Source organism: Geotrypetes seraphini, chromosome 3 (assembly GCF_902459505.1).
Source record: "Geotrypetes seraphini chromosome 3, aGeoSer1.1, whole genome shotgun sequence".
Classification (NCBI taxonomy): domain Eukaryota; kingdom Metazoa; phylum Chordata; class Amphibia; order Gymnophiona; family Dermophiidae; genus Geotrypetes; species Geotrypetes seraphini.
This window is the reverse complement of record NC_047086.1, coordinates 138,727,867-138,752,411: the sequence shown is the minus strand read 5'-3', so window position 1 is coordinate 138,752,411 and position 24,545 is coordinate 138,727,867. Positions and strand designations below refer to the sequence as shown.

At 46.0% G+C, this 24,545-nt stretch overlaps 1 protein-coding gene across 3 annotated transcripts in view; it reads right to left on the bottom strand.

Annotated features, from left to right (window-relative positions):
- The window catches only part of TMEM214 (transmembrane protein 214), a 268,669-nt gene that overhangs the window by 14,447 nt on the left and 229,677 nt on the right, over window positions 1-24,545 (bottom strand). For all 3 annotated transcript variants that reach the window (XM_033938430.1, XM_033938429.1, XM_033938428.1), the window contains exons 14-15: window positions 22,042-22,138; window positions 12,939-13,107 (exon numbers count right to left, since the gene is read on the bottom strand). In XM_033938430.1, coding sequence (XP_033794321.1) covers window positions 12,939-13,107; window positions 22,042-22,138 — 266 coding nt within the window. The remainder of the gene's footprint in view (window positions 1-12,938; window positions 13,108-22,041; window positions 22,139-24,545) is intronic.

The following is a 24,545-nucleotide window of genomic DNA, read 5'->3' as shown; positions in this document are numbered from 1 at the left end:
CATTCTAGCGGCCCCTGCCCTCATGATGTAAGCCCAGTATAAGATTTTAAATTGGTCTCCTGCAGTGCCACTGATTTAACAAATTTGTACAATGTCTAAAAGAGACCTAGAAAGATATCTGTGGTGCAACTCACACTCAACTCAGTATTCCATTTATCTCTGAGAGAATCCAAGTCTGTCTGAGGCACTGAGGACCGCAAAGCACAGTTACTTACCGTAACAGGTGTTATCCAGGGACAGCAGGCATATATTCTCACATGTGGGTGACGTCATCTACGGAGCCCCAGCGCGGACAGCTTTTCAAGCAAACTTGCTAGAAGTTTCAAGTTTGCACACTGCACCACGCATGTGCATGCCTTCTGCCCACTAGAGGGCGCATCCCACCTCGTGGTCCTCAGTTCCATAACTAGCATAGAAGCCATCCCCGGGGAGGCGGGCGGGTTGTGAGAATATATGCCTGCTGTCCCTGGATAACACCTGTTACGGTAAGTAACTGTGCTTTATCCCAGGACAAGCAGGCATGATATTCTCACATGTGGGTGACCTCCAAGCCAACCAAAAAAGGGCAGGTGGGAGGATGGCAATTTAGGAAAACAGATTTTGCAAAACTGACTGGCCAAACCGGCCGTCACTCCTGGATAAAGTGTCCAGACAGTAATGAGAGGTGAATGTATGAACCGAAGACCAAGTGGCAGCCTTACATATGTCCTCCATCGGAGTGGATCGGAGGAAAGCTATCGAAGCTGCCATCGCTCGGACCTTGTGCCCCGTGACTCGACCCGGGGGAGGAAGGCCAGCCTGAGCATAGCAAAAGGAAATGCAAGCAGCCAACCAGTTAGACAGAGTGCGCTTGGAAACTGGATGCCCTAATCGATTGGGATCGAAGGACAAAAACAATTGAGGGACCTTCCGATGAGACTTGGTGCGTTGAAGGTAATACGCCAACGCCCTCTTACAGTCAAGCGTGTGAAGCGCCGCCTCGCCCGGATGGGAGTGGGGCTTAGGAAAGAACACAGGAAGGACAATGGACTGATTGAGGTGGAAATCAGAAACAACCTTAGGGACAAACTTAGGATGGGTGCGGAGAACCACCTTGTCATGATGGAAGACGGTGAAAGGGGGATCCGCCACCAAGGCTTGCAACTCCCCAATCCGCCTAGCGGAGGTGAGGGCAATCAGAAACACCACCTTCCAAGTCAGAAATTTCAAGAGGGACTTGTTGAGTGGCTCAAAAGGGGGTTTCATCAGTTGAGCTAAAACCACATTCAAATTCCACACGACAGAAGGAGGCTTAAGAGGGGGACAAACCCTGAGTAACCCTTTCATGAAGCGTGTCACCAAGGGATGGAGTGACAGAGGGCGTCCATCCAGATGTTGGTGGAAAGCAGAAATCGCACTAAGATGAACACGCACCGAAGTGGTTTTCAAGCCAGAGCGCGACAAATGGAATAAATAGTCCAAAACCGAGGATACCGGAACCGATACCGGATCCAGGTGAAAAGACGAGCACCAGGTGGAAAACCTGGTCCATTTCTGCGAATAGCAAAGCCTCGTCGAGATCTTGCGGGAGGCTTCCAACACCTCCCTCACCGATTTTGACAGATCCGGAGGAGTCAGGGAACAAGAAACCAAGCTGTCAGGTGCAATGACTGTAGATTGGGATGTAACATGGATCCTTGACTCTGAGACAGCAGAGAAGGAAAGACAGGCAGAAGAAGAGGCTCCCTGGCACTGAGCTGAAGCAGCAGGGAGAACCAGTGCTGACGCGGCCATCGAGGTGCTATGAGAATCATCGTGGCTGTGGACGATTTTAGATGTACTAACGTTCGCATGATTAGAAGGAAAGGAGGGAATGCATACAGGAACCTCCCTTCCCAATCGAGAAGGAAGGCATCCGCCTCCAGACGATCCCGCGAGTACATCCGAGAACAATACAGTGGTAGTTTGTGTGTCTCCGGAGAGGCAAACAGATCCACCTGTGGCGTTCCCCAGCGAGCGAAAACCTCGTGCAGAACTGCTGAGTGTAGAGTCCACTCGTGCGGTTGCAGGAGTCGACTGAGTTTGTCCACCAGACAATTCAGTTCTCCCTGGATGTAGACCGCCCGGAGGAAGATGTTCCGGGAGACCGCCCACTCCCAAAGGCGAAGAGCCTCGGAACAGAGGGGCCAAGACCCCGTTCCCCCTTGCTTGTTCACATAGTACATTGCCACCTGATTGTCTGTGCGGACGAGGACCACCTGGTCCTGCAATATGTGAACGAAGGCTCGAAGTGCTAGGAAGATGGCTCGAAGCTCTAGCACGTTGATATGACACCGACGGTCTTCTGCCGACCACAGGCCCTGCGTGCGAAGACCGTCGAGGTGGGCTCCCCACGCGTACTCCGAGGAGTCCGTGGTCAGGACCTTGCGAAAAGGCGGAGTGCGAAACAGTAGCCCCATGGACAGATTTGAAGAGTCTGTCCACCAACGCAGCGATTTCCGCAAAAGCGGAGTCACCGAAATGAGGCGAGACACCGGATCGCACTCCTGACGCCACTGGGACGCGAGGGTCCACTGAGGGATCCTCAGATGCAGCCTCGCAAACGGCATGACGTGTACCGTCGAGGCCATATGACCGAGCAGCATCATCATGCGCTTGGCCGACACCATCGATAGTTGAGAGACCTGGCGGCCCATCCGTACCAAGGCTTCCAACCGCTGGGTCGGAAGGTAGGAGCGCAGGCGCACCGTGTCCAGCACCGCACCTATGAATTGAAGAGACTGAGCCGGCCTCAACTGAGACTTTGGAAAGTTTATCTCGAACCCGAGAGTTTGCAGGAAGGCAATAGACTGTCGGGTCGCTGAGATAACCCCCTCCCTGGTCGGGGCTTTGATGAGCCAATCGTCCAGGTAAGGGAACACATGGAGCCCACGAGACCTCAGGGCTGCCGCAACCACCACCATGCACTTCGTGAATACTCGTGGGGACGCGGCCAGGCCGAAGGGCAGTACCCTGTACTGGAGGTGGAGGTCCCCCACCTGGAAACGTAAAAATCTTCGGCAGGCGGGGTGCACCGGAACATGGGTATACGCTTCCCTCAAGTCGAGGGAGCACATCCAGTCCCCTTCCTCCAAGAGAGGATACAAAACCGGGAGAGATAGCATTCGAAACTTCTCCCGGACCAGGAATTTGTTGAGCTTCCTGAGGTCCAGTATGGGGCGCAGGTCCCCGGTCTTTTTTGGGACCAAAAAGTAACGGGAGTAAAACCCCGTACCCCACTGGTCTTTGGGGACCGGCTCGACCGCCCGAAGCTTCAAGAGGGCTTTGGCTTCGGTCAGAAGGGTCGGTAGCTGCGAACGGTTGCAAGAGACTAAACTTGGGGGACTGTCCGGCGGCGAGGACACAAAGTTGAGCGAGTAGCCCTCGGAGACGATCCGGAGCACCCAAGCGTCTGAGGTAATCCCGGTCCATGCCTCCCGGAAGGACCGAAGACGCCCCCCGATAGGAAGGGGTTTCTGTGAAAGTGCGGAGGGGAACCCGCCCCGTCCGCTCAGCCCGTCAAAAGGAAGGCGCGGGCTTAGAAGGGCCCTGCGCCGGGGCTTGGGTTTGTCCCCCTCTGCCTCGCTGAGACGGACGTCTCGGAGGCGGTCTCGAGAAAGCCGGGGTCGACTTCTGAGGGTATCGGCGCGGCGGAGGCCGGAAAGGTTTCTGCGGCGGGGGCCTAGGTTTGGGGCGGACCAGGGATGCTAAAGAGCGCTCCTGCTCCGACAACCGCTTGGTCGCCGCATCCAATGACTCGTCAAATAACTCGGACCCCACACAAGGCAAGTCTGCAAGACGTTCCTGCAGGTTTGGGTCCATGTCGAGGGTGCGAAGCCAGGCCAAGCGGCGCATGGCCACCGCGAAGGCCGACACCCTGGAAACCAGCTCAAAGGCGTCGTACACTGCATGGAATAGGTACAACCGCAATTGAGACAGGTTGGACATAAACTTCTCGAATCCTGCTCTTTGGGAGTCCGGTAACGAGTTTCGATATTGAGGAAGGTCCTTCACCATACCACGCAAATAGGAGGAAAAGGTGAAGGCGTAATTTAGAACCCTGGTGGCCATCAGGGAATTTGAATAGAGGCGACGGCCAAACTTGTCCAGGGTCCGCCCCTCTCTGCCGGGTGGAACCGCCGCAGAAACCCGTGAGGGCTGTGATTTTTTAAGAGCAGACTCCACCAGAAGAGACTGGTGGGAGAGCTGCGCTTTATCGAACCCTTTAGGGGGAATCGTCCTATACTTCGACTCCATTTTTGAAGGCACAGACGTGACTGTAAGAGGGTTTGACAAGTTCTTCAGCCAGGTCTGCAGAAGGACACTGTTGAGAGGGAGTCTAGGCACCTCTCTAGGAGGAGTGGGAAGGTCCTGTTCCTCCAAAAATTCTTTGGAATACTGAGAACCTACCATCAGGTCAATCCCCAGGGCTCGGGCCATGTCCTGAACAAAGGATGAAAATGAGGACGGCCTAGCCTGGGGAGACGGGGTTCTCGACCGCCCCACCGAGGAGAGGGGGGAGGCCTCATGAGAGTAATGAGGATCCCTAACAGATCCCGAATCCCAGGATCCCCTCTCCAAGGCCCTCGAGGGGGAAGGGGAAATTATCCTCCTCGCAGAACCCTTGGGCGAGGACCCCGGGGTCCGTGGAACACTCTCCCATTTCCTCGGTGAGGCGGCACGGGAAGACTTCCCACGAGGTGAGCGGAGGAGCCTCGGGTTGTCGAGGCGCAACTCCGACACCTGCAGCGCTTCGCCCCCGAACGACGAGGAACGATCGCGCCGAGGCGAGCCTCGGGGCCGCTTAGACTTCCTCGATCGGCGCCTCGTCCGAGGCCGCGTCGAGGGCGAGGCGTCCCGGGAAGACCCGGAGGAAGAGGAGGAAAGACGGCGCACTCTGCGCAACTTTTCTTTGGGTCTCACACTACGCTCAGGAGGCTCCCCCGAGGTCGAGGTCAGGGGCGGGGCCGAGACCGAGGTGAACGGGGCCACAGTGCCCGAGACCGAGGTCGCCGAGGCCGGGGCTCCCGAGGTCGAGGGGGCCGAGGCCGGGGCCTCCGAGACCGAAGGCGCCCCGGCCGAGGTCGAGGCCGCCGGAACCGCAGCACGCTGCAACACTTCCAGGGCTCCCGACAGCTCCGATGAGATCAGGGCTCGAAGGAGATCCTGGAAGGCCGGAATCCCCACGAAGGTGGGGAGTTCCGAGTCCGGGGCACACTCCCTGGAGGGCGACCTCGGTCTCGAGTATTCCCTCGGGGTGTGCGAAGTCGAGGTCCGATGCGGGGCCGGGGTCGACCCACCCGCCTTAGCCTGAGTCGAGGATGGCTTCTTTGCTGAAGGGGATGGAACAGAGGACTTACCCGAAGCTGGCTTCGCTGACGACGCCTTCGAAGACGAGGGCCGAGGCGAAGCCGAGGCCCCCGAGGACGCCGAGGCCGAGGTCAAGGCCGGGGCCGAAGCCGACGTTGAGGCCTTAGGCGGCGCGTCGACGGCGAACAATTCAGCCATTCTGGCCTTACGGCGACGGAGGGCCCTGTTTTGGAAAGTTGCACAGCGATCACACGACGCTGTCGGATGTTCGGGCCCAAGACAGACGATGCACCACCGGTGAGGGTCAGTGATGGAAAGTAACCTCTCACACCGGCTGCATTTTTTGAATCCCGTAACAGGACGGGACATCAACGAAGAAAAAGAAGAAGGCCGGGAACGACCAACGTCCCGCGGCCACGGCTTCCGGGAGCCCCCGGAGCCCAACGAAAAACAAAATATATTTTTTTTTTTTTTAGAAAAGAACAGAAACGAAAGCAGCACCGCGAACTAATTCGATGAAAAAACAACAAACTAAACGCGGCAGCTAGAAGGCAAAACACTGGAGCTCAGATCCACAGGGCTTTCTTGCTCCGCGGAAAAAATTGAACTGAGGACCACGAGGTGGGATGCGCCCTCTAGTGGGCAGAAGGCATGCACATGCGTGGTGCAGTGTGCAAACTTGAAACTTCTAGCAAGTTTGCTTGAAAAGCTGTCCGCGCTGGGGCTCCGTAGATGACGTCACCCACATGTGAGAATATCATGCCTGCTTGTCCTGGGATAAGATTCCACACCACATGGAAAGAGTTCAAAGACACAGGTAGCGTGAGTAAGTATGCGTCTAGAGGTCCGTTGTGCCATGTTTCCCCATGTTGTTGTAAATTGGAGCAGTAATGTTGGGCCTGCATGTAAGCTAAGAAATGTTTATTAGGAACTGCACAGTTATCTTTGAAATAAGAGAAGGTGTGAAATGCATAAGTATCGGATAGTACCATGTTGTGAAGTGCTTTGCTCCCCTGTCCAGACCACTCAGAAAATTGCGAGCGGCCCATCCCAGGTGCAAACCCTGGGTTCCCCACCAGTTGCATAAAAGGAGAGGCCAAGTGTGTTTTGTGCCACCATTTCCATGCAATACACAGAGGACAGAAAAACCTGAGTTTAGATGGAAATCCTCCACCTGTACCAGAAAGCAAGTCTATCCAAGCCCAGGGGAGAATATCTATTAGAGGCTACAATATCTTCGTGAATGAACCTCATTAATGCAGCAACATTGTAAAGTTGTTGAGGCCACCGCCTCTCTTGTCAAAAATAAGTTTATTATAGCTAATTCTCACTGCTCTATTCCTCCAGATCAGTGTCCCGAAAACTTTTTCGAGCCACGGCACACTAAAAGGTAGTGGCCATGGCTTGAGGCACCTGGAAATGCGTGAATATCACCGTGATGACATCACGTGCATGTGTGACATCATCATGTCGATGTCCGCATGTGTGAAGGCCCTCCAGGTGGGCCCTGAGACATCAGTGGGGGGTGCCAGAAGGGAAGAGGGCCAAAGGGAAGGATAGGTGCTGGCGCCCACTGACTGTCTACAGGACGTGCCTCTCGCTACAAGAGGCATGTCCTGTAGGCAATCAGCTGGCGCCTCTCCTCCTTCCCAGTGTATCGCAGCACACCTGAAATCTCAGGAGGCGCACTAGTGTGCCTTGGCACACAGTTTGAGATACACTGCTCCAGATGAAAGAGCCCAAAATCGATCGCACCCGTCGTTCATCTTTTTTGAATATCCAAATCAGCAAAGTTTGGAGCGGGTATAATAATCATCATCTTGACTAAAGCCACTCTACCCATAAGAGACAGTGGCAGATCTTTCCATGTATGACATAAGTGTCTGGTTTTCTCAATATGATCCAAAACATTGTATTGATACATAATCTTAGAATTAACATGGAGGTAGATCCCTAGATAACGCATAGGTTTTCTCACTGGGGGGTAGGTAAAGTGGCAAACCAGGGCTCAACTGCTCTACCAGTCAATGGCAATAACTCATATTTATTGCAATTTACCCGGAGACCCAAGATATTACCTAAAGCATGAACTATCTGCAAAGCTATTGGGAGGTGAATCGGGGCTTGGTCCAAAAAAAGTAATATCATCAGCAAAGAGAATAAGCCTGCATTCAGCGCTCCCAATCCATATCCCCCTCAATTCCTCACTACACCTGATCTTTATGGCTAGAGGCTCTATAGCCCATAGGAAAAGGAGTGGGGAGATGAGGCACCCTTGCCTCGTACCCCTACAAATGTCAAAAGATTTTATCAGCTTACCGCTGACCAGGAGTCTGGCCTGGGGTCGAGTGTAAAGGCTAGAGACCCAGTGGACAAAGTTTCCATGGAACCATACTCTGAAAAAATCCAAAACAGGTATTGCTAGGATATACTGTATTATCAAAAGCCTTTTCCATGTCTAAGCCAGCGATAGCTGATGTTCCTCCATTGTCTTTATTCTCATGTATGGCTACCATGGCTTTAATGAGGGTTCATGGAGGCATATCTATTTGGAACAAAGCCCACTTGGTCAGATCCTATGATCAAGGACAAAAACTGATTTAAGTGATTCATAATGGCCTATAACTTGACATCCTGGTTTAGAAAGGAAATATGCCTTGGGATGGGTCCTTCCCCGGTTTAGGTAATAGTGTGATATGTGCCAAATTATGTCTAGGAGTCAAAGTGCCCAAGGTCAAGGCTTGAAAGAAGACACTCAGTGGACCCGCAATCAATGTGCCATATTAGTATTCCGGCCCGAACTAATCGGCCAATTTTAATTTCTTCTTTATCCCCTGCTGAATTTCCGCGGGAAGGATTAGGGCATTCAAGTTGAACTGGGGTGAATTTTGGTAGAGATAATCCTTGAAGTTTCAAGTTTCATTTAAAATTTGATATACACGCATTGTCATAATTTCAAAGCGTATTACAAATCTAAAAATGGGGGAACAGTAATATACATGGATGAAATTTGGACAAACTTATAAATAACAGAACTTCTTGGAACTTTCCTGTTTTCAAACTGTTCATTTTAGTACTTATCTCCATTCCGTGCCTTCTTTACAGCCCGAGCTTTTCTTGTACAGTCCTTTACCATCCTCTGCAGAGGGTTTGGCACTGGGTCTGTAAATTTCATTCTGTCAGTTCTACTGTTTCTCCTTTCTTGCCTCTGCATTTTAATACTAATTTTCTTCCTGGGGTGGATGAGGCCAGTTTTGTCAGGTGGGAAGCACGGGGGATTCATTATTTGTTTCAATTGGTGGAGGATGATGGGAGCATCAAGCCTTTTGACCAGCTGCGAGCGGACTTTGATCTCCCTTGTACTGATGGCTTCGCTTATATGCAAATTCGTCATTATATTGCTTCTCTACCATCTTGCCACTTGACAGCTTCTTGTCAGGAGTTGTTGTCTATGGCGTATACTATTATATCACAGCTCCCTGTTCCTCTTAAGTTCCACCATAGACATTTGAAGGATGAATCCCCCATGCTAGATTGCGAGATGCTTGGGCTCGTGATCTCAATATTGACTTGCCTGATGGCGTGATATTAAGTGCTGTTAAACAACTGTCTGCTTTGCGCAAATATACCATTTTTGGGAACAACGTTATACTTGTACATTTCTCTTAAGAAGGCCTATCTTTTTGGGTTCCATGCATCAGCTGCCTGTCTTTGTTGTCATGCTCCTGAGGCTGGATTGTGCCATATGTTTTGGACATGTCCTGTTATTCGCTCCTTTTGGGATGCTATATTTCTTTTTTGTGGAGCACATCTGGAATGTCACCACACAGCACTCTCCTTTGTTTTTATTTGGTGCTTCTCTCCACTATTTTCCACAAAGACTGGTAGCCGCTGCTTTTCTCAAGTGGACAGTCCTGGTTGCTTTGAAATGCAGGGGGCCAGAGAGACAGACAGACAGAAAGAATTACAGACAGCGTCCAAGGAGAGACAAAGAAAAAAAACCAGACAGACAAGACATCTACTCTAGCACCCGTTAATGTAATGGGCTTAAACACTAGTGTATATATATATATAGATAGATAGATAGTTTTTTTAAGTTCCTTGCCTCTGTATGAGTCTCTGTATAAGCTTTTCTTTATTGGTCCATCTTTTCGTTTGTAGCTTGAATGAGGACTGGGGGTAGAAGGGGTTTAGTGGGGACTGTGAGTTGGAGGGTTGGGGGTGGTGGGGTTGCACTCTGTTTCTAAATTTAAGTGAGCTTGTTCTTTGTTCTTACCTGTACTTTTTGATTCTCATTTTCAACGAGCTCAATAAAAATATGTTTGACATAAATAACAGAACTGATACAAAAGGAGGAGGAGAGGAACTACAAATGCTAAAGTAAAGAAAGAACAGATAAGGGTAAGCACAACAGGGCAGGTTTAAAAGGAGAATAAATAAATTTAAAAAAAAATTATTCCTGTCAAGAGAGCGAGAACTCCCATCGAGCATAAAGATCTTTATAATATTTTACAAACTGCTCCTGTATCCGGGACTCTTTAATAAAGCAAGTTCTTTGACCATCTTTAATGAACCTGAAAACCTGACGACACCTGCGGGAGGAACGAAGAGAATATGATCCCTTCCTGACAGCCAGTGAAACAGGATTACAAGGAGCAACATAAGGTGGCAAGTACCCACCTGAGGTCATCCCAACCTATACCAACACCCTTGAAAGGGTGGCCGCTAAAGAAAACCTCAAGGCGGAGTTCGCATCCAAAGACAGAGACAAAGAGACTGGCGCTCAGACTCTGCATCAGCAGAACATGTACTAAGACTCGAAAGAGATCATAAAGAACGCCCGGCACCACAGCCACACCGACTCACACCAACGGAGAACAGGCATGCACCACCACAGAAGACGTATTGCACAGGCTGGAATGATAGGCACATACCATAAATGAGTGGCCACTGCCACTTGCTATTTGAGGATGCTAGAAAAGAATATTTTGTATCCTCAGATACCTGAATTTTCACTTCCCAGCCCTAGGGAGGGCTGCGCGCTGGAAACTTGCACCACAGCAGAATTAAACTTAGGCTGTTCATACTTCTCAAAGAGCAGGATTCAGGAGATAAAGTGGAGACATAGCTGTAGCAGATCAGAAAATACTGTTCCAGGATCTGTGGACAGAATGGAAAAATCACAGAACAGACCAGGACCGAAGCCTGGAAAGTGAAAATCCCAAATGGAGCTCTTTCAGAACATCAGCCGTAAAGAGGCAGACAGAAGACCACTGAAAATGTGAAGAAGGATCAGAACCTCCAAATCTGGATGCTCAGGGAGGCTAAAGAGACCAGTCTTAGTAAAGGCAGCAGCCGGATCCAAATTAAATACAGTGGCAGGAGACAGAAGAAACAGAAAATCTGCTTGGCAACCACTGCAATCGAAATTTGGCATGGGGGACAAGAGAGCTCCTGAAAGGAAGTTTCGCCATAGATCGAAAAAGCATCAAATGAGCAGGGTCTGAGGAAACGCCATTCAGAGGAGCCAAATAAAATCCGGTAAAAATACCCACTCTGCAACCATGGCAAGGCACTGTTGAGGTAGATGCTGTGTGTCAAAAGAGTTCCCAGACTTGGAATGCAGGCAAACTCAATCATGTTTCCCCGCTTCTGACAAAACTTCACTGGCTTCCGGTGATTTCTAGGATTTACTTTAAATGTACCTGCCTAATTTTCAAGATCCTCCCTCCCCTAATCCCACTATCCTGGAATTCTTCGAGACCTGACACTACCAGATCCACCCACATACTCAAACTATCTTTCCCTTCGTTAAAAGGCATCATGTATGCAGGTAAATTAGGGGAATCACTTTTCTTCAAATTCACTGAGCTTTGGAATAACCTTCCTGCCCCGCTGCAGAACCTAGGCTCATTCCAATTATTCCGAAAGCATCTGAAAAACTGGCTTTTCTCCAAAACGTAAAGCTATTTATTTAAAATGTAAAGCTAGCTATCCTCTTCATAACCTCTAATTTCTTATTATGTCCATCCCTCATTTATTGAATTACCTGTAAACCGTGCCAAGCTCTATCTTTATGGAGATGATGCGGTATACAAACTTAAGGTTTAGTTTAGACTCCAGAACTGCCCCAGGCAAGATTTTCTTCAGAAGACACGGACCCAGGCTGGCTCCCCAGCCCAAGAGGACATGGAGGAGGTGAAGTCCGAAGCTCCCGCCCCCTCTCCTGATGCGCTACAGAACGCATTTCAAATTTGCTGATCCTGCGCCCATATGGCACAATCAATGTCCAAATCCAATATAATAGGGGCTGGGGAATCTACCCCAATTGATTTTGAGTCAAATTGGGGGTTTTGAGGCAGAATGTAAAGTTAGAAAAAAAAAGATTTTAAAATCCAAACTGGCCGCTGTTCCGAATTGGTGCCAAAAACAACAAACATTCGAAAATAAAAAATAGCGATTTGGGGTCTAGGAAAGTGGAGGGCCTGATCCCTACCCACAAACTGTGAAAAATGGGTTTTAAAACATTTTCCAAGCCACCTCCGAAGTTCCCATAGGAAACAATGAGTTACTCACAGATTCTGGTGCCTTCTGCCTATTAGCGTTTTTCAGAAGCTGAATGGAGAAACAAGGACTTTTCTGCCTCAGAACAGCTCCAAATGCCCAGAAATACAAATCTTCGGACTGCCAGCCGGCCAGAGACCGACCCCCAACCTCCGCCACCATGGATCCTCTTCCATGCGACTGGGGGTGGGAAAGGCAACCTGCGCCCTGAAACCCAGGTTGGTTTCTGTCCAGATGTACTCAGCCTGCGCTAGAAACCTATGACTGTGGGGTCACCGACCAGCAAACTCCACGGGAGGGACACTGGGTACTTCCAAGGCAGAGAGAACAAGAGGGCACTCTCTAAACTTAAAAGGGGATAGATTCCATACAAATGTAAGGAAGTTCTTCTTCACAGAGAGTGGTGAAAACTGAAAAGCTCTTGCAGAGGCTGTTATAGGGGAAAACACCCTCCAGTGATTCAAGACGAAGTTAGACAAGTTCCTGCTGAACCAGAACATATGCAGTTAGGGCACTGGTCTTTGACCTGAGGGCCACCGCGGGAGCGGACTGCTGGGCACAATGGACCACTGGTCTGACCCAGCAGCGGCAATTCTTATGTTCTTAAGGTGGCACATAGCAGGCTGGCTTCACAGATCTACCTGAGTTTCTTTGTGAAGCTGCAGTCCAGCTCCACAGGACTGCGTCCTTTTCTCCAATAGCAGGCCACTGGGGAGGGGTCTCAAGGCACTGAAGCCACTGAGAAATTAAGTTTAAGCGAGCTTTAATTGAAAAAATAAGAAACAGAAGCAGAGCAACAGCAAAAGACTTCTTGCAGACTGCTTGCAGAGATTGAAACTGATTTTACTATGTGTTCTGAAAAGATGTGAATTTCTGCAATACCCGGACTGCGGGTTGGAACTGAACACCTAGCGTTTGGAATCTGGAAGGGACGTAACAGAACTATAGATACTATACACAGGAGATTAAGAAATCATACTTTGCTAGAGATTGTTAAAAGAATGATTTACATGCTACTGGGAAGACAAGCTTTTGATCAGTCTTACCCATTCAATGAACCATGGCAAACTGTCCCTGATGTAGGCAATCTGGGAAGAACACAAATTTGAGATATATGCAGCAGCTTCCTTTGTCTTTGACCAGGCAAGTTCTAGGTTTGGTCCCAATATACACATCATATGAGAATAGTAAATGGGAGCATTTCTCTCTAGCCAACTGGAAAACAAGAAGAAAAACATGGCAGTTATCAATCTGTTTACCTCTACATTATAAGAGGACAATTATAAACAAGTGGCATTTTCATCTCTAAGACAAATTCAAGACTCCTAAAAAGGAAGATCATAAACTGGTGTAGGCCCAAACACATTATAGATATTATGTTTTCATCTGCATTTAGAAAAGGCCATATATATTCTTAGGTTACATAAGCTTATTAGCTAGTAAATATTCCTAGGCAATATTCAAATTGGTTCTGGTAAGCTATCATAATGCCCAAATATTCAACAGTTTTTCAAACTCCAACAAAAAAATGCCTTTAAAATTTTGTATAGCACTTATCATATTTCAATACAAAAAGATAATGTGAGTTAATGTCAAGATACAGACCGTCATTTAAGATTAATGCAAACTAACCAAGATGGAAAGTAAAAGAAAGGTCAACAACAGTGAGGAGAAAAGCAGACCACTAACACCAGCCATTACTGTGAAAAAAAAAAGAGCAACAGTGAAGTACTATATTCCTGGGGGAATTTTATGCAATGGCACAGTGCAGAATCCATGCAAAGTTCCTCCTCTGCACAATTTTACTTTTGGTTCCTACAGAAAGCATAATCGCTTCCCTTAACAGGTGTTCTCTGTGGATAACCACTTGGTATTATCCCTTTATCAGTCTGGAATGTGAATTGCCTTCTCTAACTTGATGAAATTTTCTTCCACAAACCAGCACTCTGTGCTCTTCCCACCTTGCTGATGTTATCGCACTTTAAGAACAGTCAATTACAAGCTAAGAAGAATTGTCATTAAACAGCAATACTCTTGATAAAGTTCCTTAGGTTTCTACTGGGTAAGGCCGAAGAAAACTACAGCTGTTCTTCATTAAGGTTTGCTGTTTGTTTTTTGAGGGAAGGCGGATGGGAGGTGTGTCTGCATTATCCATAGAGAACATATGTTACAGGTTAGTAACTATGCTTTCTCTTTAGTTAAGCTGGATAATGCAGCCACAATATGTATCTCCCAAGCTGAGGGATGTTATATTGATTGTGTTGCTATGGACTACCTGGTGTGTGATGAGGGTGAAGGAGATAGGCAAAAAGATTCTGAAACAGTTTGTCCAAATTTGTTCTCTGATCTTGCTGCAACTTGCAAACAGTAATCTTTAGTGTAAGTGTGAGGTGTCAACCAAGTTGCTGCCTTGTAGATGTCCAATAGAGATTCCAGCTTGTTGGTCGTTTCTGCTGTGTCCATTCTTGTGGATTGTATGCTTTCTTTTATGTATAGGGCTATTCCACCTCCTTTTTGTCCTGACCTGTCCTGGCGATAGAGCTTGTATCCCGGCAGTGCTGTATCCCATTTGCTTTCCTCATTCCATCATGTTTCAGAGATTCCAATGATGTCGATGTCTTCTGTGTCGGCCACGGCTTCTAGTTCCCCCATTTTGTTTCTTAGGCTCCTTGCATTAGCATATATGCAATTTAGATCCTGGTATTTTGTTGTCCTCCTTTCCTTTCCTTGTGCTTCGGTCTTTATTTTCTTCTCTTTTGCTGCAAACATTCTAACCTCTTCTTCTGGGTTAGTCAACTCCTGCAATTTGTCCCTTGTTTCTTCCCAGCCTTTTTTCCCCTCAGTATCTTCACGGGATACCATCTTCCGAATCGTCGACGCTTGGTCAACTGTCGGCTTTCCCCTTCTTCTTAGTTTAAAGCCTGTTCTATTCCTCTCTTGACGTTGTTTGCTAGGAGTCTAGTTCCTGCCACGCTCAGGTGCAGTCCATCTCTCCTGTAGAGCTTGCTCTTGCCCCAAAACGCTGTCCAGTTCCTCACGAAGTGGAATCCTTTATCCTCACACCATCTCCTCATCCACGCATTTATTGATTGGAGTTCCTCCTGCCTTTTCACGTCTGCCCTCGGTACCGGTAGGATCTCTGAGAACGCTATCTTCTGGGCCATCATGCTCAGCTTCCTTCCCAGAATCTTGAACTGTTCTATCAGCGTGCTTCTTCTGTAGTCTTTCCTGCTGACATCATTCGTCCCCGATGTGGATCACTACTGCGGTCTCTTCTGTCTCCGCTCCTTCCAGGATCGTTCCAATTTTGTCCACGATGTCCTTGGTTCTCGCTCCCGGAAGGCAGGTCACCAGTCGATCCTCTCTCCCTTCTACTATGTGGCTGTCCACATGCTTCAGGATCGAGTCTCCCACTAGGATCACTGACTTTCCCTTCTTCAGTTTTCGCTTCGGTCTCAGGTCAATGTCCTCGATGTGCTTCGCTCTTTCTTCTTCTGGGCCTCGACTAGCCAAATTCTCCCCCTCATGCGGTAGTCCTCTGTGGGTGTCATCTTTGAGGTAATCTGCTTCTTGCTCTCCCTTGCATGTTGGTATCCCTGTAGCTTCTTCTTTCATCTGAAGTTCGTTCTCTTCCACCTTCGTCCTGTATGCTTCTTCAATGAATCTCTCGAGTTCCCTGACTTCCTCCTCAATGTGTCTCTCACTCATGGAGTCTTCAGCTGTCCTGATTGGGTTCTCCGTGGTGTAAAATCCTTCTAGCTCTTATATCTTGTCCTCTAGCCGCTTGACCTCCTTCAAGCTTTTAAACTCCTGACACCGACTGCATACATATGACTGTCTCCCCAAGGGGAGGTAGGCATACATATGACAGTCTGTGCAGAACACTGGAAAGCTCATCTTCTGGCTTCCCTCTGCTTCCTTTGTTGTTCCTACTTTAAGATACCAGTTGAGATTACTTGTGACTTGTGGCTGCTTTGTGTCCTTTCTCTCTCCCTGCCTGCTGCTGGTGTCCTCCTTGACTCTCTCTCTGTGCTGGTGCCCTCTCTTTCTCTCTCTAACTGTCTCTGGTGTCCTCTCGCTCACTGCCTGCTGGTGGTGTCTTCTCTGTCTCTCTCTCTCTGTGCTGGTGTCCTCTCTCTCTGTGCTGGTGTCTCTCTTTCTCTCTCTACCTGCTGTTGGTGTCTCTCTTTCTCTCTCTACCTTCTGCTGGTGTCCTCTCGCTCTCTACCTGCTGCTGGTGTCTCTCTTTCTCTCTCTACCTGCTGCTGGTGTCCTCTCGCTCTCTACCAGCTGCTGGTGTCCCCTCTTTCACTGCTTGCTGTCTCCTTGGTATACTTGTGTAAACGGCTTGGCCCTTTGTGTCTGTCTCTTTCTTACCTTCTGTGCTTTCCTTCTGTGCTTGCCGCTTCTTTACCCTTCTGTCCTACTCCGGTGTTCTTAGTAGTAGTGACTTGTCCCTTCCAAAGGCCCTTCGCAAAGGCGCTCTCCATAAGGCGAGCGCCTTTGCTGTGCGCTGAACAGCTGTGCGCCGTTGGCTCCTCCTCCTTTCAAGGGGGAGTTTGCCGCTGCCTCTGACACGGTGGGGGTAGGTGGAGCGTACTCTCGCCGCTTCCCCAAGTCTTATGCTTCCTCCTGCCTCCTTCGCCTGTTCAATACACTGTTTCTCCAGCTCTCCCTAGCTCAATCCGGCTACACAAGCACGCTGCCTCCTTCTCCTGCACTCGGTACCCGATTCAGCATTCACCGCGTTAGGGGGAGTCTGCCGCTGCCTCCAACGCGGTGGGGGTGGGCGGAGCGTACTCTCGCCGTTTCCCCGAGTCTTGTGCTTCCTCCTGCCTCCTTCGCCTGTTCAATCCACTGTTTCTCCGGCTCTCCCTAGCTCAATCCGGCTACACGAGCACGCTGCCTCCTTCTCCTGCCCTCGGTACCCAGGTATCTTTATTTTTTGGAGCCGATGCATAGTATCATCATACATTTATTTTAAAGACTGGTTCTTTCCAGGACGTCTTTTCATTCCTGTGATCAGTGTTCCTGTGAGCAGTAGTTTCGCTAGGAGAAATCCTTTGTCTCAAGGTAAGCTTTATTACTTACTCATTTTCAGCCTCTGTTCCAGTACTTTGAGCATCATTACGATCACCAGGTTTTATTATTATTGTTTGTATCTTGCAGATTAACTTCACAACGTAATAAGTTATAGCCTTACCTGTTGGTTTTTGAGTTTGCTACTAGATTCCAGCCCCTTTTTCCTACATTGGGTAGCTTAGCAAGTTTCACCTGCTAACATCTGTGTCCGATTTGAGGGGACAATCTAATGGTTTTTAGCTCTTTTATTCATTTTTATTATCTTGTTATTCCTTAATTACAATTTCTCATGAGCACTTTTTATAACAATTTTTTATGGCCATTTCAAGTCTCCACTGGGTAGGCATGTGTACACCCCCCTTTTTCTTCTAAAACCATTACGGTTAGCATTATCGTTTTACAACCAGCAGTCTTATTTAGTAATGGACAGGTCATATTAATAGGGTTCTCTGGATTACCCGCAGCACACTGGTTTTTATACCTACCTCATTGGGAAGTACAGTAATTTTCAAGCTTTTATATTCTCCATTTATCCGATTGCACAGTTCAATGGCTTTTAGAATGTTCACTTTTACCTTTCTTTTTTGAATATCATATTTTCTAATTTATCATACATTAAGAGCACCTTTTAAAATTATTTGAAGGTTGTTTTAAGTTTTTCCGGTTTCACTGCATTGGGCATGAAAGCGACTTCAACACTCATTTCCATTATGTACTCCCCCCTTCTGTTCTATTTTAATTTTAATAGCACATCTTTCGGAACATTTTCTCCACTGCAGCTATAATCTCTTAGTGGAACCGCACAAACAATTACTTTTAGGCTTTTTACTTATCTTGTTCTAATGCACTTCACTCCAACAATATGTCAGAACGGGTTATTCTATATATTTTTTATGTTTCTATTTTGTTTACTTTTAGAACCTTTTGTTCAACTGATGCTATCCAACTGGTTCCTTGCACACATACGTGCAGTGTATCATGGTATGCATACATTCATTTTAAAAGTCTTTGGCTCTATATGTACAATTAGATAAATGCATGATGCTTCACTATAGCAGAAATTCACATAATTACACCATTTTGTTTTTGTCTTTCGCTTTTTTTTTCTACGTTATTTTTTGGTCTCTTCTCTTTTACAACACTATCTTTTTATAACACTTTATTTTAGTTTACAACATTTTTCACTAGTATTCATTTTACCACTCACGGTCCACTTCACTATTGGTCTCTCACATTTAAGATTTTTCCTTTACATTACCAGCAAAAAATTTTAGCACCATTTAACAATTATTCAAAATTCACTCCATAATCCATTACATTTTTCGATAGGACCACTGAAGAAGTGTTTTTCAAAACATGGACCATGTCGGGTCCACACCTTCTAACTTCAAGGACTAATTTTGGATACTGCATTGTTTTTATTGTTTTTTACTTCATTGAATAAAACTCCTGTACCTTGTACATTTCCTACAGTTTTGTTTAGCAAATTATGTATGTAATATCATCATCAGACATGGCAAATTCATGTATCAAATAGCAAATTGTAGACAGAACAACTGAACAGGACACAAGAATAGCCTTATTGGGTCCATCTAACCCAGTAGCCTGTCCTCACGGTGGCCAATCTACGTCATAAGTACCTGGCAAAACCCAAAAAAGTAGCAACATTTCATGCTAACGATCCCATCCTCACTGTGGCCAATGCAGGTCACTAGTACCTGGCAAAAATCCACAACGTAGCAACATTCCATGCTACCGATCACAGATCTGATAAAACTCCACTCCTTAAAAGCCAAAGTATGGCTGGCATCAAGGAGAAAACTCAGAAAGCTAATACATCAACATCAAAAAACTTTAATGACAAAGAAAACGTATAAATATTCAGCTGCATCTCCAGTAGACTATCTCAATAATGGACTTTTCCTCCAGGAAACTGTCCAAACATTTCTTAAAACCGGCTATGTTAACTGCATTCTAGAGCTAAGCTATTCTTCGAGTAAAAAAAATATTTCCTCCTATTAGTTTTAAAAGTATTTCCCTGTAAATTCATAAAGTGTTCCCTAGTCTTTGTAATTTTTGATGGCACTACATTATTTACCCTACTCCATTGAAAAAAATGGCCATTTAACCCTACCCTCTACTTTCTATCTAATAACCAATTCCTAATCCACAACTGAACTTTGCCTCCTATCCCATGACTATCATGAGGAACTTTGTCAAAAGCTTTCTGAAAATCTAGATATATTACATCAACTGGCTCACCTTTAGCCACATGTTTATTCACACCTTCAAAGAAGTCCAGCAAATTGGTGAGGCAAGATCTCCCTTAGCTGAACCCATGCTGATTCTGTCTCATTAAATCATGTTTGTCTATGTGTTCCACAATTTTGTTTTTTATGATTGTTTCCACTATCTTGTCCAGCACTGAAGTCAGGCTTACTGGTCTGTAATTCATTAGATCTCTCCTGGAACTCTTTAAAAATCAGCGTAACATTGGCCATCCTCCAATCTTCAGGTACTGCATACGATTTTTGCGATAGGTTACAGATTACTAACAGCAAGTCAGCAATTTCATGTTTGCATTATTTTCGTACCCTGGTATGTATACCATCCAGCCCAGGTGATTTATCACTTTTTAACTTGTCAATTTTGGTCATTACATTTTCCAGATTAATGGAGATTTCTTTTAGTTAGTCTGCATCACCACCCTTGAAAACCATTTCTGGTTCAATTAGATCTCTTACATCTTTTTCCGTAAAGACTGAAGCAAAGAATTCATTCAGTCTCTCTATGGCCTTATCCCTTTTGCTCCTTGATCATCCATTGAAAGTTTGTTGAGTGTTACCCCCCAGGTGTTATTGTTGCCCTACTGTAAATGGATCGCTCAGGTGATGACAGCTGGTTTCCTTCTATTGGCAGCTGCTTGGAAGAAGAAAGATCTTCTGCCTTTGGATGCTGTCTTTATAAAGTAAATTACATTTATTTAATGTCTAAGTTGAGGGCGTAGCAAAGAAATACTCGCGCACTTTCATAATGTTTAGTCTCATTATATTACTTGGTATGAAAAGTCCCATCCTTTAATATGCTGATGTTCTGTATACTCAGGTGTGCCTCATTGATACACCCTCACTTAGGCCAGGAGTCTCAAAAAACTACGTTAAATAGTGACAGTCTGCTAACGCAGCCGTTTTGATAGCGAATTGAAAAAAGCAAGAAATACCTGCCGCCGCCTGGCTCCGCACACCTCCTGTATTGAGAGAGTTGCCCACTCTCTCCCGCTGCCAAGAGACCCCCCCCCGACATACAACACCTCCCCCACCTCCGATGCCCCCTCCCCCTTACCTCTAAGTAGATGACCTGAGGGATATGGATTCCCTCCTCTCAGCTGGCCTGCGTTGCCCAAAATGTGTTTTCCCATCCCCGGTGTATCTTGGGATGCACTGGGGAGGGGCCCGAGGCTCTGATTGGCCTGAACACCCCATAGAAGGGGCCTTAGGCGTCTGGGCCAATCAGAGCCTTAGGCCCCTCCCCGGTGCATCTAGGAAGGGGTCTGAGACTCTGATTGGCCCAGGTTGTATAAGGTCCCTTCCAAGATGCACTGGGGAAAGGAAGGCCCATTTTGGATAACGCATGCCAGCTGGGAGGAGGGAATCCACGACCCTCAGATCATCTATTTAGAGGTAATGGGGAGGGGCGGAGGGGGGTAACTTGTCAGAGGGAGTGGGCAAGTCTCCTGTTGCTTGGGGGGGGGTATGGCCGGGTGGTGGCAGGTGTTTCTTGGCAGTGGGGAGAGAATCGGCATCTCTCCTGCTGGTGAAGGGGGGGTATTGTGATGTAAGGAGAGAGAATGAGCATCTCTCCCTCTGCATCACAACACAGCTTTCTAGTAGTCTCTGACACTATCATGCCTTTACTGGCACCACTGGACCAGTTGCTTATTTTTGTTGTCAAAAGCCAATGCTTTTCAAAAATGGCTCGGCATTTTTTTTAAAAATCCACCCGAGGGCTCATTTCAATGTTGAAGAGCCCATTAACATGTCATTGTTAGAGACTACTAGAAAGCTCGCTATTGACAGAGATAATACGTCACTAAAATGTGAACAGGCTAAACCGTCAGTAAACAGTTTAGCGACAGCATTAAAAATTGTGAGACTCTGGGCCTTAGTGAGGAGAGATTTGCTATTTGGGAGGGGGGATTGGTAGTGGGCAGATTTGGTAGCTTTGTTGTTTGTGGGGGTTGGTTGTTTATTCTTTTTTCTTGCGTGGGCTGGGAACTTCTATGAAGAATGACAATATATTATTGGATGAACCTTTTGTGGAATGTTGATTGTTTAGCACTGTATGTTTTCATTATGTTTGTTTTTGTGTTATCATTGTAGTGCCATATTTTGATTCAATAAAAGTTTATAAAAAAATAAAATAAAAATAAAGTCAACCTAGAAAAAATTGATGCTTTAGGAGAGGGGAGGTGCTGCAAGATTTCCCATCTAAGATTGTTAAGTGGATCTGCAATAGTTAGGATTTGTAATTTCAGCAGATGTAGATCATCTTTTTAAGAAGAATTATACTCCATTGGGTAGTGCTCCTAAAGGAAGACATGGTGTGATGGGAGAGGCTGACACGCTTCTAGGGAGGATAGCAACAATAAAAATGACAATACTTCTCTAGCTTGTGTTTATAATCAGAAGCTGACTAATAAGAGTACCAATAAAATTTGCAAGGAAGTTGGAAAAAGCACTTGGTATGTTTATGGGGATGGAGGGGGAATGGGAGAGCATTTGAATGAAATTGCAGATGCTAGCACACCTGACACAGGATAGAGGTTTGGGGCTTGAACTTGACTCTTCTATTAAAGAGTGGCAGTACTGAAGGTGGCAAAATAAAACATAGAAACATGATGGCACTTGGTGGAACTGGCTTGCAAGGGGATATCCTAAAGTCAGTTTAGGGGACCTTTGGTTAAATTTGAAGATTAGTACAGAGAGAGAGGAGGGCAGAAAGGAGCTGTGCTTGTTAAAATTTATTTTCCAGTATAAAAATAAAAATAATTAAAAAAAAAATATCAACCTGCATCCTTCCAAGGTGAAGTGAGAAACTTTATTCCAGGCTTGCTGAGAAACGGCCAAGAGTCCAGTATGTTGAAGGATATGAGCAGAGGAAGAAGCTAAAAATAAAAAAATTGTGAGAATTTTAAGAACAAAATTCAAATCACACTAAAGTACATAGGAAAAGGAAAAAAAAAAAAAAAAAAAAAAAAAGACTACTTCACATCATCAAGTAAGCACATAAACTTAAAAAAACAAAACAAAAAACAGAAACAATCCTGATTGGTTTAATATTAAACATTTAGACTCAGGTGCTGTATCAGAAATGAACCATCATATAACTTTACTCAACTAAAACTGACTACAAAACTGCCATTTGAACTCTAGGTATAAATCATAAGTCCAATAAATGACTTAACTTAAATTTTTCAATGTGCAAATAAAAGGAACAATATTTATCTTGACCAACTTGATCCAGATTTCAAGAAAAGTTTTCTACTTCAAGGGAATCTGTTTTTTGAAATACAAAAACAAACAAACCCCAAAACCCCCCTTTGCTTAACAGAACTATTTCTTTATAATTTCATTACCCTAGCACATTTTAGATGGGGGAATCTAATGCATTAAATCAGATTTAAGTTCATGCTTGATCATAAAAAGAGATGTTTGTTTATTTGTTCCACAAAAAAATATATCTCCCAGGGTACTGAAAGAGCTGAAACATAAAATTATTGATCTGCTGTTAGTGATCTGTAAACTGTCGCTAAAATTGTCTGTAGTATCTGAATATTGAAAGGTGACTAATGTTATGCTGATTTTTAAAAAGGGTCCCAGGGGAGATCTGGGAAATTAGAGACTGGTAAGCCTAACTTCAGTGCCAGGCAAAATAGTAGAAACAATTATAACAAAATACAATTGTGGAACATGATTTAATGGGACAGTCAGCATGGGTTCAGCAAAGGGAAGTCTTGCCTCACTAATTTGCTTGACTTCTTTGAAGGTATGAACAAACATGTAGATAAAGATGAGCCGGTTAATGTAGTGTATCTAGATGTTCAGAAAAAGCTTTTGACAAAGTTCCTTCTGAGAAAATTAGAGAATCACGGGATAGGAGGCAATATTCAGTTGTGGATGAAAAATTGGTTATCAGACAAACGGAGGGTAGGGTTAAATAGCCATTTTTCTCAATGGAAGAGGGCAAACAGTGGAGTGCTACAGGGATCTGTTCTGGGATTAATGTTATTTAACTTATTTATATGACCTCGAAATTGGAATGATGAGTGAGATGATTAAATTTGCAGATGACACTAAACTGTTCAAAGTTGTTAAAACGTATGCAGACTGTGAAAAATTGCAGGCAGACCTTAGGAAATTGGAAAACTGGGTGTCCAAATGGCAGATGAAATTTAATGTGGACAAATGCAAAATGACACACATTCTGAAGAATAACCCAAATCATAATTACCAGATGCTAGGGTCCACCTTGGAGGTAGAGGTTAGCGCCCAAGAAAAAGATCCAGGTGTCATTGTAGATAATACGATGAAACCTTCCTCTCAATGTGCGGCAGGAGCCCAAAAAAACAAACAGAATGCTAGGAATTATTAGAAAAGGGATGGTAAACAAGACTAAGAATTTTATAGTGCCTCTATTGCTCTACAGCAGACATGTCAAACTCTGGCCCATGGGCCAAATTTGGCCTACGGCGTAATAAAATTTGGCCCACCAGACAATTACCAATTTACACTTTAGCTGGACCGCAGACAGACATTTTTGTTACCCAATCAGGTATAAGCGCTGCATCAGATGTAGGTTCACGCATTAAAGCAGCCTCACATTAAAGCAGCCTGCAGAGGATCGCTGGTCGGCTGTAGCGATCCTAGCAGCACGTTCCCTCTGCTGCGGTCCCATACGTCAGAGGGGCAGGACCGCGGCAGAGGGAACGTGTTGTGGAGACCGACAGCAGCCTGCTAGGATCGCTACAGCTGACCTGCGGTCTTCTGCAGGCTGCTTTAATGTGAGAGTGGGAATCTGGGATAGGGGGAGGGAAGGAAAAGAGGGCCAAATCTCAGGCCAAAATGAAAGATGCCAGACCTTCGGGGGAGGGAAGGGAAACAGAAGGGAAGATGAAAGGAGACCCTGGCAAGCGAGTTATCAGAAGACAACCAGAGCCCGGGGCCACAACATGATTTGAATAATGACCAGACAATAAAAGGTAGAAAAAGTAATTTTGTTTTCTGATTACAATACGTCAGATTTGAAATGTGTACCCTGCCAGAGCTGGTGTTAGACAACAGGTGTGAACTAGAACTTAAAATAGAGAGGAAAAGTCTTTATTTATTTATTTTGTTTACATCACAGAGTCGGCGTGGGGTTGGAGAGGTTGTAACTAGTCTACTAAAACTAAGGGGTCCTTTTATTAAGGTGCACATTTAGCGTGTGCTAAATTGGTTAGCGTACCTTAATAAAAGGACCCCCTATGTATCTTAATAAAAAATTTGGCCCGCAACTTAGCCTATGTTTTAGAT